Here is a 13,897-nt window from a genome sequence, read left to right on the forward strand (position 1 = left end):
TAAAAACACCATGTGAGAGCCATTCTTAGGAAGTAAATGTCAAACATTAACTTCATATAAGAATTTGCTTAGTTATGATAAAATCGTTGGCTTTATGAAATAAAATAATAGGTAGATTATGGAAGGTTGTACCTGTTTTCCATAAGCTAGCATATAAATGAAATATCTTAGTGGATTACCTTGTTGCCTTGAGCTGTAGACACTATGATGATTTAACTTAATTTTGAAATAAATTTACTTGAATTATTTGAATTTGTTCTTTGAGACTATTAGTCATATTGAACCCTCAAACCTCTGCTATCCTACTTGCATGACCTGGAATATTAAAAAACCAACTACACACTGAATGCAAAATCAAAACCTCTATTTGAGTTCTTAATACTTGGCACTTTACCTCCATTTAAAGCAGCTGAACTCTACCACTTAGTTCAGCTATTGGCTCTAACCTGAAGAAAAAGAGGATCATGAATTTACCTGAATGTGCCCAAGCTCTCACCAGAGATCACAGTCTGACGAGGACAGCAGGCCAACATTGTCAGCAAATTGCAGAGTGGTAACCCTTTTGGTTCTTATACTTCATGTTTAGTGAAGTCCTATGACCACATTAAGAAGAGTCAACACCAAGTATGTACTGTAAATATAACCCTTGCTCCATAAATACAGAGACCAAATAACGAGCAGCACTGGCCCTGAACCCTACAAGTTTGTACCTCTTTTCGCAAGGTAAGATGATGCAAGGTTCTTAGTTTTAGAATGTACATAATGTATGACGTTAACCTTTACTCCTCATATATGTGAAGAAAAAGAACAAAGAACTTACTGTTCCAGACTATGATGGAATTTTAACCCTGGAATCCTAGATTCAGCTATTGGGTAAGATTCTTTGTTCAGTTACAATAAAAATGGCTTTCTAGGGAGGCTGAGGATAGAGATTACCTGAGTAAACGGAACACACCCTCTTGACCCACTCTTTTAAAATTGGTGAGAGTACCACATCCTATAAATGGACCTTTAATTCAGCTCTTCCAGAGCAGAAAAATAAACATTAGGTTAATAGAATGTGGTTCCATAGCTAATACTGCATGAAGTTCAACTATTCCTTTCCAGCATGTGCTCTAGGGCCATTCCAAACAGAACTTGTTATTGTAAAAGTCACTTTCCTCTCTCAAAGTCTAGTGTAACTGGATTTGTCCCTCCCATGCCTGTCAGATGATTGGTATTGTAATTGGCCTCGCAGATGATAAACTCACATGGCAGCTCCGTATGGATTTTTTAAGGCTGAGTCTTAGTATGCTGAGTGAGGAAGGGATAAGGTAGATTTAAATACGTCTACATTCCACAGACAGGCATTGCGGTTCTCAGACGTTATTACAGAATAACAACACCTAAGGCCTATCTTTGAATATCACTCTATTAACGTATAAAAACAAATCAAAGCTGGGAGTTCGTCTGAAATACTGGGGCATAATTTGACTGATCATTTATATTACCAAACTGAGATTAATCAAGTGCTACTGCATTAGATAGAGTGATTGTCTAGTCATATGTCTTGGGGACTCAGAAAATAAATGTGCTAAGTTGCCACTAACCAACAACTTGATAGTGAGTTGGTTCAGAAGAAATAAGCATCTGCTGGACAGACCTGGAACACTCAAACAGGTAGTGAATGAATACGGTGACCATCTAAAAAATGCCACTGTTCAGGGTGAATTTTACTCACCTAGGGAAGAGTTTCACTGTCCTCTCATGATATGGCAGAAACATTGAGTCTGAAATTTGATTTTGGAACACTTTTTATTAAAAAGCACTAAGCACTTCATTCACAAACCTTTGATTGTTTATGTGTCCTTATTGCCCAGTCCATCCTCGGTTTCGTGACTATCAATGACATGGGTTCAAAGGAGTTTGCCAGCTGTGGGCAACCCTGGCATCACAGTGGACCGTTTCTGCAAAACAGACCATTGTGGGGTGCTGCTGCCAAAAGGTGGTCAGTTACTGTTATGGTAGCAACTATAAGACCCATTGGTGGAAACCAGCATGAAGAAACGTTAACAAAAGAGCTCCTAGATGAACATGACCAAAAAGATAGATGAAGTAGCCATGGCTGAAGTGACGACATGAGCTAGTAGTTGGGTGAATTTCAGAATGCCACATGGAAGTTCTGGCAACCTACCAGAAAGGGCAAATGGTATGTTGTCAGTGGTGGGTCAGGTGGGTAAATGTTGTTCTTACCTGGGGATATCATAAGGAAGTGAAACTCTTTGGAACAACCAAAACTCTGTGGATACACCATACTCCTCCTCCTTAGAGGCACTGAAAGTTACTGTACTGATTAAAAAACTCCATAGTGGCAAAGCCATGAGGAAAGATGAATTCTGGTCAGAAATGAAGCAAGCATTTATATTGTGAAGATTCCATGATTAACATGCCTCAACACTGTCACTGGGGTAGTAACTCCTACTTATTAAAAGGCGAATTACTGAGGGATTACACTGATTATTCTTCTCAGGAGTGTCTTTGCTAGACTACTAGAATGGATATAAATGACCTCAAATTCTGATTAAATAATAAGAAATAAGTCATTGACTTGAAATAGTGGGCCAACATTTTATCATTCTCTGGTGGAATAAAATATATACAGTATATATATACTGTATATCATTGAACCCACTCTTGGGGCACAAATTAGCCATGGGAATCTGCCTTCTAGATTATGAATGGGAAGTACTCCCAGAATTACTTTATATAAAGTATTCACCCTATTACATTTTTGGTCTTATATTGGAATTTTAACTGTATTTAATTATGATTATTTTTCCCTTGATAACACAAAAAACTTTATAATAATAAAGTTAAAATCCAAGTTCTTTAAATTCTTCTATAATAATTCTGAAGATTAAACTCCATTTTTTAAAATTCCTTAATCCAACTTCAGGGCTGCATTTGGTGTAAGACAGGAACTGGACAGGTTGCAAGCAGTCATGCAGACGCCCAGACTCCCACACTACAGGGCAGTTTAAAACTGGCAGGTAACCCAAGATCTATGTCTTCTGGATGGGTTAAAGAAAACAAGTCAAATGCAGTCACACACGGTAAAAACAGCCCAGGATTTGCATCTCCTGAAGCTATGGGGCAGCCAATCTGCCATAATGTTGCCAAACTATAAAAAAGGACAGAGAATAACAGATTCAATAATATAAACGGCCTCCTACTCTCTCAACTGAGTCGATATTTGGTAGAAGAAATGATGGCACATATTACAGCAATGCTTAATATTTCTTAAATTATTATAAAATCTTAAATAATTACCAGCTGTGTATATTTTAAAAAGCTTGGTCATCTTCTCAAAACTTCTAACTGTTCTTCAGATTGGATGAGGATTGTTTGTGATGAGCAGTCTTTTACTTTTGCCACATACTGAACGGTAGTCCAGAACTTCATCGAGGTATCATTAGACTTTTGTTTTTTTTTCTCTGCAATATTGGTTTAGTAGTACAAATGGCTCGTTATCCTACATCTTTTCCTCCATTCTTAAAGACCTGTAGATTTTCCTCTGGGAGTTTTATCCTTTTCTCTTGTTATGTTTGCCAGGCCCTGATAGAAAACTGTAAGGATGATTTTTTAATGTCCATCCATCCATTATCCAACCCGCTGAAACCAAACACAGGGTCACGGGGGTCTGCTGGAGCCAATCCCAGCCAACACAGGGCACAAGGCAGGAACCAATCCTGGGCAGGGTGCCAACCCACCGCAGGATTTTTTAATGTTTGTATTTGGAATTCATTTTGTCACTCTCCTGCAAATCTCAGATTTGATAAGCATCTTGCGAAATGTTACAGCATGCATATTTTCTCCCACTTCAGCTGTAAAAAACACAATCCATTTAGCGGCACCATAGAATTTTTGATGGACACCATGACTGGTGTATTATGTTATTGATTTTGTTCTGGGTTGGGTGTTTCAGTGCCTTTGAAATTTGATTGTTGATTTTCAGGAACTGTACCTTAGATTTGCTTTGAATGTACCTTTTGTTTTCAAGATGTCCTTGGTGTCAGGTGCTGTACTGCCTAAATGTGAGAGTTGCCTGAGGCAGGTATATGTAGCCTGAATGGCTTTGTTGTGTTCAGGTGAACCTTATTTGAGTAATTATGGGACAAATAAGGGCATCATTCCATCACATGTGAGTACTCACAGACTTGTTCATTTTCTGTTTTCATTAATAATCTTTTTTTCTAAGGATCCTAACCTTAACCTTTGCTATTATTTAAAATGACAATGGTGGCAAGATGCCAAGATCATCACACTAGACCTCCCTATTCTAAGCAATAGAATCTCTGGGTACTACTGAATTCCCAGGACAGCTACAACATAAAATCTGTGCAGAGTGTCTAGTGTCTGCTCAGGGGGTTTCCTGTGTACCTCTTGTTACTATCATTTTATGTTATTTTCATTTTAATATAATGTCTTTGAAATTGAACAGTGGTCAATAACTGTCAGCTCCATTTGTCATGGTTCCATTTTATAACACAATAAAATCTGAAAAGTTCAAAGGGGTGAATAATTTTTATAGCACTTATATATATTTGTACACTTTTTGTACATTTTTCATGACAATGCAAGTCAGAAATAAATTAAAACATGTATAACACAAAACATTTATAAAGAACACAGTGCAACCTCTGCATCTATTGTCTAAGTAGTCATTGCTTATCTGTTACAGAAATCTGTCAAAAAATATTTTAACTGCATGCAGATCACTCTCAGAAAATTATAATGTATATTTAAAAAAAAGCAAATCTGCCTAAAAAGTGAAATAATGGCAGTGTGTCATATAGAGTGGACCTGAAGAAAAACTGTGATAATTCTAAGACTGGCCTAGTGTTTTTGAACACTCTTCACTCAAAGACTCACCAGACACTGAAATAGTTCCATGTTTTTACTAGCAAGGCAGTGCACACCAAACAAATGGATTTAAATAAATATGTACCGAAGAACCAAAAAAAGTTTATTTATTAATAATGAAATGGCAGCATTGAGATACATCCAAAATGGCTGTCTCTGTGCAATGTTTCATATATCTGCTTAAATTTTATATTCAAAAGAATTTGTGAAAACAGATGAAGCATTTACATAAAAATCTGCTTTTCACCTGCTAAGTTATTCCTATGTGTTTACTGTTGTAATGATGCAAATGATGCTATAATCAATGACAATTCCATCAATTTCTTAACATATGTTGTTCTATCAGTTGGTTAGCTGTTGCCTTGTGTCCAGTGCTTGTTGTGACTCTGTAATGGTTCACAGAACAGATGAATTGATAGTTTGCTCTGAGGTTGATATTTTAATTATTTTTGAGAGTTATTAATGATCATTTCCAAATCAATGATGATGGCGTCTATTAGTTAAGCTTTGCATTCAAATTTAAAGGTTGTGTAATCAAAAATGCTATACTGTTTCTGTTGCTTCATGTATTCTGTGGCAAGGAAATGGAAAAGAAAGCAGAGAGGCAGCAGGGTGCAGAGCAGGTGAGTGTCATGATGTGAACATTGCACATCTTAAAACACCTACCCAACCATACATATACTGCACAAACCTTAAATAATTATCCATCCATCCATTCTCTGTAACAGTTTAATACAATATGTAAGCTGCAAGTGACAAAAGTCTATCCCTGGAGCATCAAGGACAGGGCAGGAGACAACCCTGGATGAAATAGCATCCCATTTCATGGAAAACTCATTCACATACAGTACCCATGCTCACTCAAGCCATGCCAGTTTAAATTCAGCAAACCACTTAATCTGCCATTTGAGTACCCAGTGAAAAATTAGCATGAACTTGGGTTCACAATATGAACTGCCAACAGGGTTGATTCCTGCCTATTGCTCAGTCCTGCCAGGCTTGGCTCTGCTCGTCATGATGCTGTAATTAGAAAAGACAACACTGAAAATGGATGAATTAGTCATGAAGACTAAAGCAATGAAATTTTCCACCAAGAATTAGGAATTTTAATTATCAGAAATATAATATAGACAGGGGTCTAACATGGTACTAACCTTAGTAAATATTATAATGTTTTCATTATATTAAGAAAGATGCCATTTGCTCTTTCTTTGTATCAACTCACCTTTTATTTTTAAATGGGGAAACATGTGGTATTTAATGTGGAAGAATGCCACTTGTCTTTGACTTTTCTTTACTGTTCATATATATTATAAATAATATTTACATTTTCACTTATAAAACACAGCAGGTTATGTATAGGTATTATATAGTATAGAAATTCTTTATAGGAAATCTCTCTGTATGTCTGAGTCGATATTCAGGAATGTGTGGGTTACTATGTGCACAGCAGTTGCATTGTAAATGATGATGACTATGTAAGTATCCTTGAATTAAGTCAGATATCTGTGTGTACCTTTCTTTCTGTTTGTTGTATTTGATTCAAGACTGGGCACTTCAGATTTACATCAAGATAGATAGATAGATAGATAGATAGATAGATAGATAGATAGATAGATAGATAGATAGATAGATAGATAGATAGATAGATAGATAGATAGATAGATAGATAGATAGATAGATAGATAGATAGATAGATAGATAGATAGCACCAGGGGGCTTTTGAGTGTTATTTTGCTCTTTGTATCATAACTCAAAATATTTTTTCCTACCATTTTTCTGCCTCACAATTACTTTTTGTGTCTGTATTTTCATAACTGTTGCACTTTGTGCTGTCATTGGTATAAACACTGCACAGAAATGTTGTGTGACAAGTATGTACTGGCATGTGACACTATGTTGCCTATTTACCTCTACAAAATGAGCTTTGTTATTTGAAGGAATCATCCGGATTTTTGATCTTCTTTGGATAGTCTGGCATCACTTTCATGATGTTTTCCCACAAATTGGATATATTTACTTGAGCAGTTTGCAATGGTTGCTATTGTATGATCACTGGATATAATATGTTTTGTTTAGAATTTTGCTTTCACAGCATTAGGTTGTTTTATCTGGGACTCACTAGTGACAGTCTAAGTAGGCAGGCGCTTGCACTAACCTCATAGATTTAGATGAGTGAAGGAAGTCCTTGCAGTCTTGTTTTAAATTTGCTTGTTTGCTCCTTTTGATTTGTGGAAGGAATTAAAATAGAGACATTATACATTAAGATAATATACAGTGTTAATCTGTGGTCTCCTTTTGCCAGGTGGCTTAAAAACTGACCTAACAGATACAGTGGATAGATTTGAACATGCAAGGTCAATGTGTGACTCTGTATTGGCCCTGAATGAGTGAGTGTAATTGTGGGAATGGTTGTTTTCTGTCTTGTATCTAATGTTTACATGATGGTTCCTCATCCCCTGTAACTGGAACTTACATTAAACCTTGTTTTTGTTATTGGTCTGTATGTGTATATATATATATATATATATATATATATATATATATACATATACATACAAACATATATATATATATATATAGTATATATATATATATACATCTATACAGTATATTTGACTATTTAACTATTTTTAGCTAATATACAGTAATATAACATCACATTCTCAAATCTGTTTATTGTAATTCATGGTCACAGGATACTATAAATGTATGTATTGTACTTATATGTGTATTGTAGATGTATATTTACCCAGCTAAATACAACACAGTATAATCTTATTTTCATTGGAACATCTCAACTGCCCTTAATAAAAGTGCACAATGACTGCATATAAAAAAAATTGCATATTTCTAATAAAATTATCAGAATATAGAAAAAAATGGTCACACTAAGAAACGTGATTTGTAGGAGGGCTTGCTAATGTTATTTTGTTTCATTTTATTTTACCAATGTTACATTATGAATGTTTTTGGAATGGCAAAATTTGAAACTTGGACATAATGTGGTATTGCAGGGTGAAAAACATTGAACTTTGGTATTCTTCATTGTCTCAGCTTTTAAAGAAGGGTTTATCATTATATCTGCCATTCTGACCACAATCGGAAGATTCAAGAGAATGCAGCCTGAGCTTAGTAAGAAAGACAATTTAGATATGGCAGGCTTTGACGTGTTGACATATACTCACTAATGGTTCAATGCAGATATCCTTCTGCCAGATTTTGTTTTGCAATTTTTCAGACACAGTAAGTTGGCTTTACATTGTTTGACAGTGTTTTTTACATGCCCTGAATTGCAAAAGACAATTTTAAGTCATAAAAAGAGGCAAAGATGGTAAAATCACTGAGTTCTTTTAACATCTAATGTTTAAAATAGGCCCTAGTAAATGTTAAGAGTTCAGTATTCCAGTGTGAGTACATCTTAGTGATAACTTATATAGTGTAGTGATGGAGTCTTCAGCATTGTCTGTTTTCTCTGTCTTTTTTCTTTTGTTTGCTTTGACCCAAATAGAAAGGTGTATATCATTTTCCTCCTTCAAACTACTGATGCGACCGATGAGACAGAGGTCACTTTATTGTCCTCTGCCCAGGGCTGAAGGTTTTGCAAGGCATATAAAGATGAGTTGTGCAAGCAGAGGGGGTCCTGTTGAAGAGGCTGACTTAATGTCTTCTGAAAAGCCTCCTGCTGAAGCTGTAACATCAGTCGATTGGCCTGCTGCCTTTCTGCTTCCCGTTCCTCTGCTGTCTGCCTCCTGGAATAAACACATAATACGAATTATGAAATATTCTCTCCTCGTTTGTTACTACTATTTATAACAAGTTATAATTAGTTGTATATAATGCTTAGTTTATTAGAAAATACTTAGTTATTATTAATGATGAAAGGACTTTAATCTGTAGAAATCTACAGTAAAAGAATGGCTACATTTGTACATCAGATAATAGCAAGTTCATCTTAAGGGCACTATTACAGCTGGAAATATGTTTAACCATTTATTTAATCAACAACTGTGTAATTATAATAGGGTATCCCTATTGATAAACAAAGATGACAGCTTCAGAAAGGTTTATTTATCAACTCCTCAACATGATTAACCAGCTTTTAAAAATGGAGCAACAAGCTACACAAGAAACAGGAGACTAAAATAATAACAATATTTGGGCCCAGTGATCCCTTTTAGGGAGCACTGTCAGATTAATCCATCTTTCTTTTGCTCAAACAAATACACTTTGGGGTGATAGAGTGATTGGGGTTTATGTTAATATTTATATTTTCAAGACTTTGGAAGAACATTCTTAGTGTTCCTAGTAACTGCAAGATTAAAGAGAGAATGTGTAATGTTCTTCGACAAACCAGGGACCTTTTTGAAATGAACAAATATCTGAGGGGTCAATGCATGCTTCAAGCAACAAGTGTGTCCTTCATCCCAGGGTGAGAGAAAAAATCCTGAAAGGAAGAATGAAGGAAGCCTGTGCACTAAGAAGAACTGATTGGTTTTAAATAATAGTAATGGAAATGTAAAGATCACAAGCAAAAGACACCTAAGAGCTGCAAGGAGGCAAAATAGTCTGAGGGGCAGGCTATTTTTGAGGTGAACCCTGATCTGCTACTCTAGTCATAATCCTGTAATTAACCTCATGATGCAGTTGAGTTCAATATTTCTGCAAGTAGCAAAGGAGCTTAGAGTTAAGCAGAGAATAACAGTTCCCGGCCAGAAGAAAAGGAGGCCAGAGACTTAAGGTAAACGTGGGAAAGTGAGGCAATTATGTGAGCAGAAACCAAGAGATGTGAGATAACTGAAGGTTCAAGCAGCAGTGAAAGAAAGCCTAGGACTTATACAAAATATATTTATTTGTTTTGTGTGAGAAATTTGAGTCTACTGCTTCTTTCCCCCTGCGGTGGGTTGGCACCCTGCCTGGGATTGGTTCCTGCCTGGTGCCCTGTGTTGGCTGGGATTGGCTCCAGCAGACCCCCGTGACCCTGTGTTCGGATTCAGCAGGTTGGAAAATGGATGGATGGATGTTTCTCTCCCTGTGGTTGCTTATTTATTTGAAAATTATGCTGTGTCAGCCTGCATCTGAGTTATACTGACTGAGCTATTAAACATTTTATATATAGTTAGCGGTAATAAAGATAATATTCTAGTGGATTTAAAAATCTATAAAAACACTGCAGTCTAGAATTGTAAACCTGCCAAGAAAGACCATACCTAATAGTTGATTACTTCAGTTCTCTTCATAATGGTCTTCCTGCAAAAAGCATTAATACACTGAAAATGGATGATAATGCTGCTGCTTTAAGCAAATTGTATGACCTTAAATTCCCCTTAATCCTAATTCTGGGGTGTTTTACCATTGTGTATATTTTACTTTTTTGAACAATCAAACAATTTATTTTTAAGTATCATCACCACATTGTTGTTAGTTGTTTAAATGAATATCAAAATATTAAGTAAAATGAAGTGAAAAATTAATAGAGAGATAAAAATTAATTGCTATGCAGTGAGAACTATAAAAGCAAATATCCCTTTTCATAATTTCAGAGACATATGAAATCCTTGACCTAAGTAAACTGACCATAAATAATTTATGCAAGAAGAGGCCTTCCAACCAACACAGGCTTATTATATTAATTAGCATTCAAATCATCTTAAGGTAAAAAATAAAGATACAGGGGAAACATCCTTCAGTAGTTACAGAAAAAAACCCTGGATGCCACATCATTATTAGCACTGCCTCTTCCATGACCACTCATCACCTCTTCTTCAACTCACATACAGTAATTAACCCCCATTTGAGAGAGTGATATTCAAGGAGATTGAGTATACAGTATGACTGTGTTTGAAGAGCTAACATTGGCTGACAACAATATTTATAGTTAAGGGTGTACTCACAGTAGCAATTTGTTTTATACCCGCGCACGTTTGCACGCATGTAATCTCCCAAAGACTAGTTCATTTGACTAGTATGATTGCTCCATGCTAGACCAACCGTACTGTGCCCTGGCTCGCCTGGAAGAGGTGTGCCCCAGCATGGTTCAGTAGGATTCAGGAACAGTGTGATCACTAAATGTGCCAGAGCACAGAACACAGACATGGCATCAATAATGCGACAAGTCTTACTACTATGTAGATAGTGCAATTCTCATTTCATTCAATACCATTTGTGTTAAAAACAGGTTTTTATTCTGACCTTACGATTGAACATGAATTGTAGTTGGCAAGAAAAGCTGCAGATTCCTCCCTTAACATCATTTAACTCTTTACATGCGGCATAATTGACACCAGAATGTTGCGCTGCACACTCAATCAGTAAGAGTGTAGGATGCTATCCTGCCCTATATGACTCCAAAAAAAAACACACAATAACGAAACTCATTTTGACATGCATGCAGTCATTTCGTGTTTGGATCTTTTTAGCTTTACACAAAGTCGCATCTTGATGATGAAAGTGTGCCCCGGCCCAGAAAGTTAAAGCACAGTGTGAGTGCAGGCGAGGGAAGGGGCAATCGTGCTCGGGTATGGTGAAGAACAAATGTTCCTCGAGTGAGTATACCCTTAGATTTAATATGTAAGTTTTTATAGCACCTGAATGAAACCTAAGCAAAGATCTCTAGATCTGGGAACAAAAATAACTTTAAAGGAGGAGAAGGAGGAATCTACTTTGTTACATTTTAGATAGAAATCTAAAGAAATGTCAATCAAGTAAATGATATTAACACTGTGAGGTATGTATGATAAAAATCAAAATCAAAGATCAAAAATATTACTAAAGACAAAACAGAGACTAATAGTATTCAGAAAGCACATGATTTCCATTGAAGCATTTTTGCGAGAACCAGGAGAGCTTTTCCCTTTCTCAGATAGGGATCCAAGTGTAAGTAAGGAAGACCTATGTTGCACATATTCATGTGGTACGTAAAAAATACTCTAATGTTACTTTTGCCTTTGGTAATTTTTTTAATTGAAAACTCTGTTGTCTCTGCTATCAGTTGAAGTTCATTGCCCTGCCCCAAAGTTAACCATGGTTTGTGAGTTTTAGCAACCATATAGCTCTGAAATGTGTCTGGAAGTTCCTTTAAGCAAACATAACGATTCTACTAAATTGTTACAGGTAGGTTTCTGTAAATTGGAAGCATAGTATAATCAAGTGAAAACTGCAGCGTAACGAGCACATATAGGGCATGGCATGTAAATGAGCTTGTTCAGGGACTTTAAGGGTATCTGACTAGCACATGCACAGGCTAACCACAGCTGTAGCCTGAGACCCTAAGCTAAAGGAGGCCTACAATTAATCAAAATGTACAAATAAATATTTGATTTTGGTTTTTCCAAAGAAATATTCTTTCCTCTAGAATGGCTATTCAAGTATACATATTATGTCCAAATTGCAAAAAAAAAAAAAAAAAAAACAAACTGGTGAAACAGGTGTTTACTTATACATCTGTCAATTAAGTTCTGCTTATTGATTTTGAGCTTTGTTAATGTGAGGGCTGCTAGTCAAAACTAACAAGGTCATGCAGGGGGCAGGGGTGAGCTATGATCTTTGAAGTGCTGTCATCAATTTCATTCTGATGGGTCACAAAAGGCACAATAGTGGAGTGCAAAAACGAAAAGGTACTGTATGAACAAAATAGGAATGTGAGTGGAAAGTACTGACAAAAATGCCAAAACTGTTGGATTTTTCAAATCAATCCTCAATGGCATTTTTCAGTATGTGGTAAATCTTTTTTAACCAGACAACATTTCCAATGTTAAAAAGGACAAGGTGAAACGAGCCAGGGTGGGACCATCATTCTTCCCACACTCTCCATCTGAAGCAGGTTCAACAGTTGAAGTAGCCTTGTCAGTGACCACAAAGTCATCATCTCTGCAACCAGCTATCACATTCACTACAGTTGAAAAAGATCTCTGAAACATCAATCCACCTCAGTGGTGTAAAATACAACTACCACTACTACTTATTTAATCATTTCTATCAACATTTTTAAATGCCCAGCTCTTTATTGTCCATTTCTGAGTCTGTTACTGTGTTTAAGGCTCTTTAATCAAATGCCACTATCTATGGTCATGTTGCTTACCATTTATGAACCCAAGTGATATTTTCAAAATAGATATTTAATTTAAAACTTTCACTCAGGTTTTAGAATAAATCATAGTACAGAAGCTGCACTGGTTAAAGTAATAAATGATCTGCAGGTTAATTCAGACACAAACAAAATATCTGTTCTTGTTCTCTTAGACCTGAGTGCAGCATTTGACACCATAGATCACAGTATTCGTATAAAGTCACCTTAGACAATGAGTGGGACTCTCTAGTAGTTGGTTTCAGTCTTATTTAACAGGTACAACATTGTTTGAGATGGTCCAGGTTGGCTCCACACTCCATGGTTGCTTCCAGGAGCCACATGAAATTGCAACCATTGATAGCATACCTGAGGATGAGCCGAGCAAATGAGGATGCACACAGTCAGCAAGGGTTTGCTGCAAGTGCTTGCTTTATTTTACAAAAAAATCAAAAAGTGTCCAAAGTGCAGTGAAGTCCAATTAATAAAAAAAATCCATAAAATGTGAAAAGTGGAGGTTAAAATGTTCAATAAATAAACACTCCTTTAAAACAAGGTTAAAATCAATGGCAAAAATTGTCTTTAAAAGCCACAAGCTTCCTCAGTTTTCTGTGTGGATCTCTTTTGAGATGATAGTCGATGAAACTTTCATCCCTAACATTTGCATTCAAGTTAAAAAGCTACAATAGATCTTCTTTGCTGTCTTGTGAAAACAGAAAATCTATAAATTGAGACAGTTAATTTCTTAATATCCCCTACCTATTTTTTGTTTCATGTAGTGCTCATTTTAACAACTGCTGCCAAAAAAGAGGAAAGATCAATCGATTTTACATACTTCCTCAGTTTGAAATGACACTGCCTCACTAGTAGTTCCACTTCTCTTAAAAATGTATATCTTACATTGCATATGCAGAAAGATTCATATTTTAC

General features: G+C 36.0%; 1 protein-coding gene across 2 annotated transcripts in view; it reads right to left on the bottom strand.

The window, feature by feature from the left end:
* Positions 1 to 13,897, bottom strand: part of tlx2 (T cell leukemia homeobox 2) — an 88,924-nt gene that overhangs the window by 24,269 nt on the left and 50,758 nt on the right. The window contains exon 3 of one of the 2 annotated variants that reach the window (XM_028801527.2): positions 4,928 to 8,654. The exons of the other annotated variant lie outside the window; for it this stretch is intronic. Coding sequence (XP_028657360.1) covers positions 8,438 to 8,654 — 217 coding nt within the window. The 3' untranslated portion in view covers positions 4,928 to 8,437. Of the gene's footprint in view, positions 1 to 4,927; positions 8,655 to 13,897 lie in introns of those variants that run through there. 2 annotated transcript variants of the gene reach the window in all.

This window comes from Erpetoichthys calabaricus, chromosome 5 (genome assembly GCF_900747795.2).
Source record: "Erpetoichthys calabaricus chromosome 5, fErpCal1.3, whole genome shotgun sequence".
In the NCBI taxonomy this organism is placed as follows: domain Eukaryota; kingdom Metazoa; phylum Chordata; class Cladistia; order Polypteriformes; family Polypteridae; genus Erpetoichthys; species Erpetoichthys calabaricus.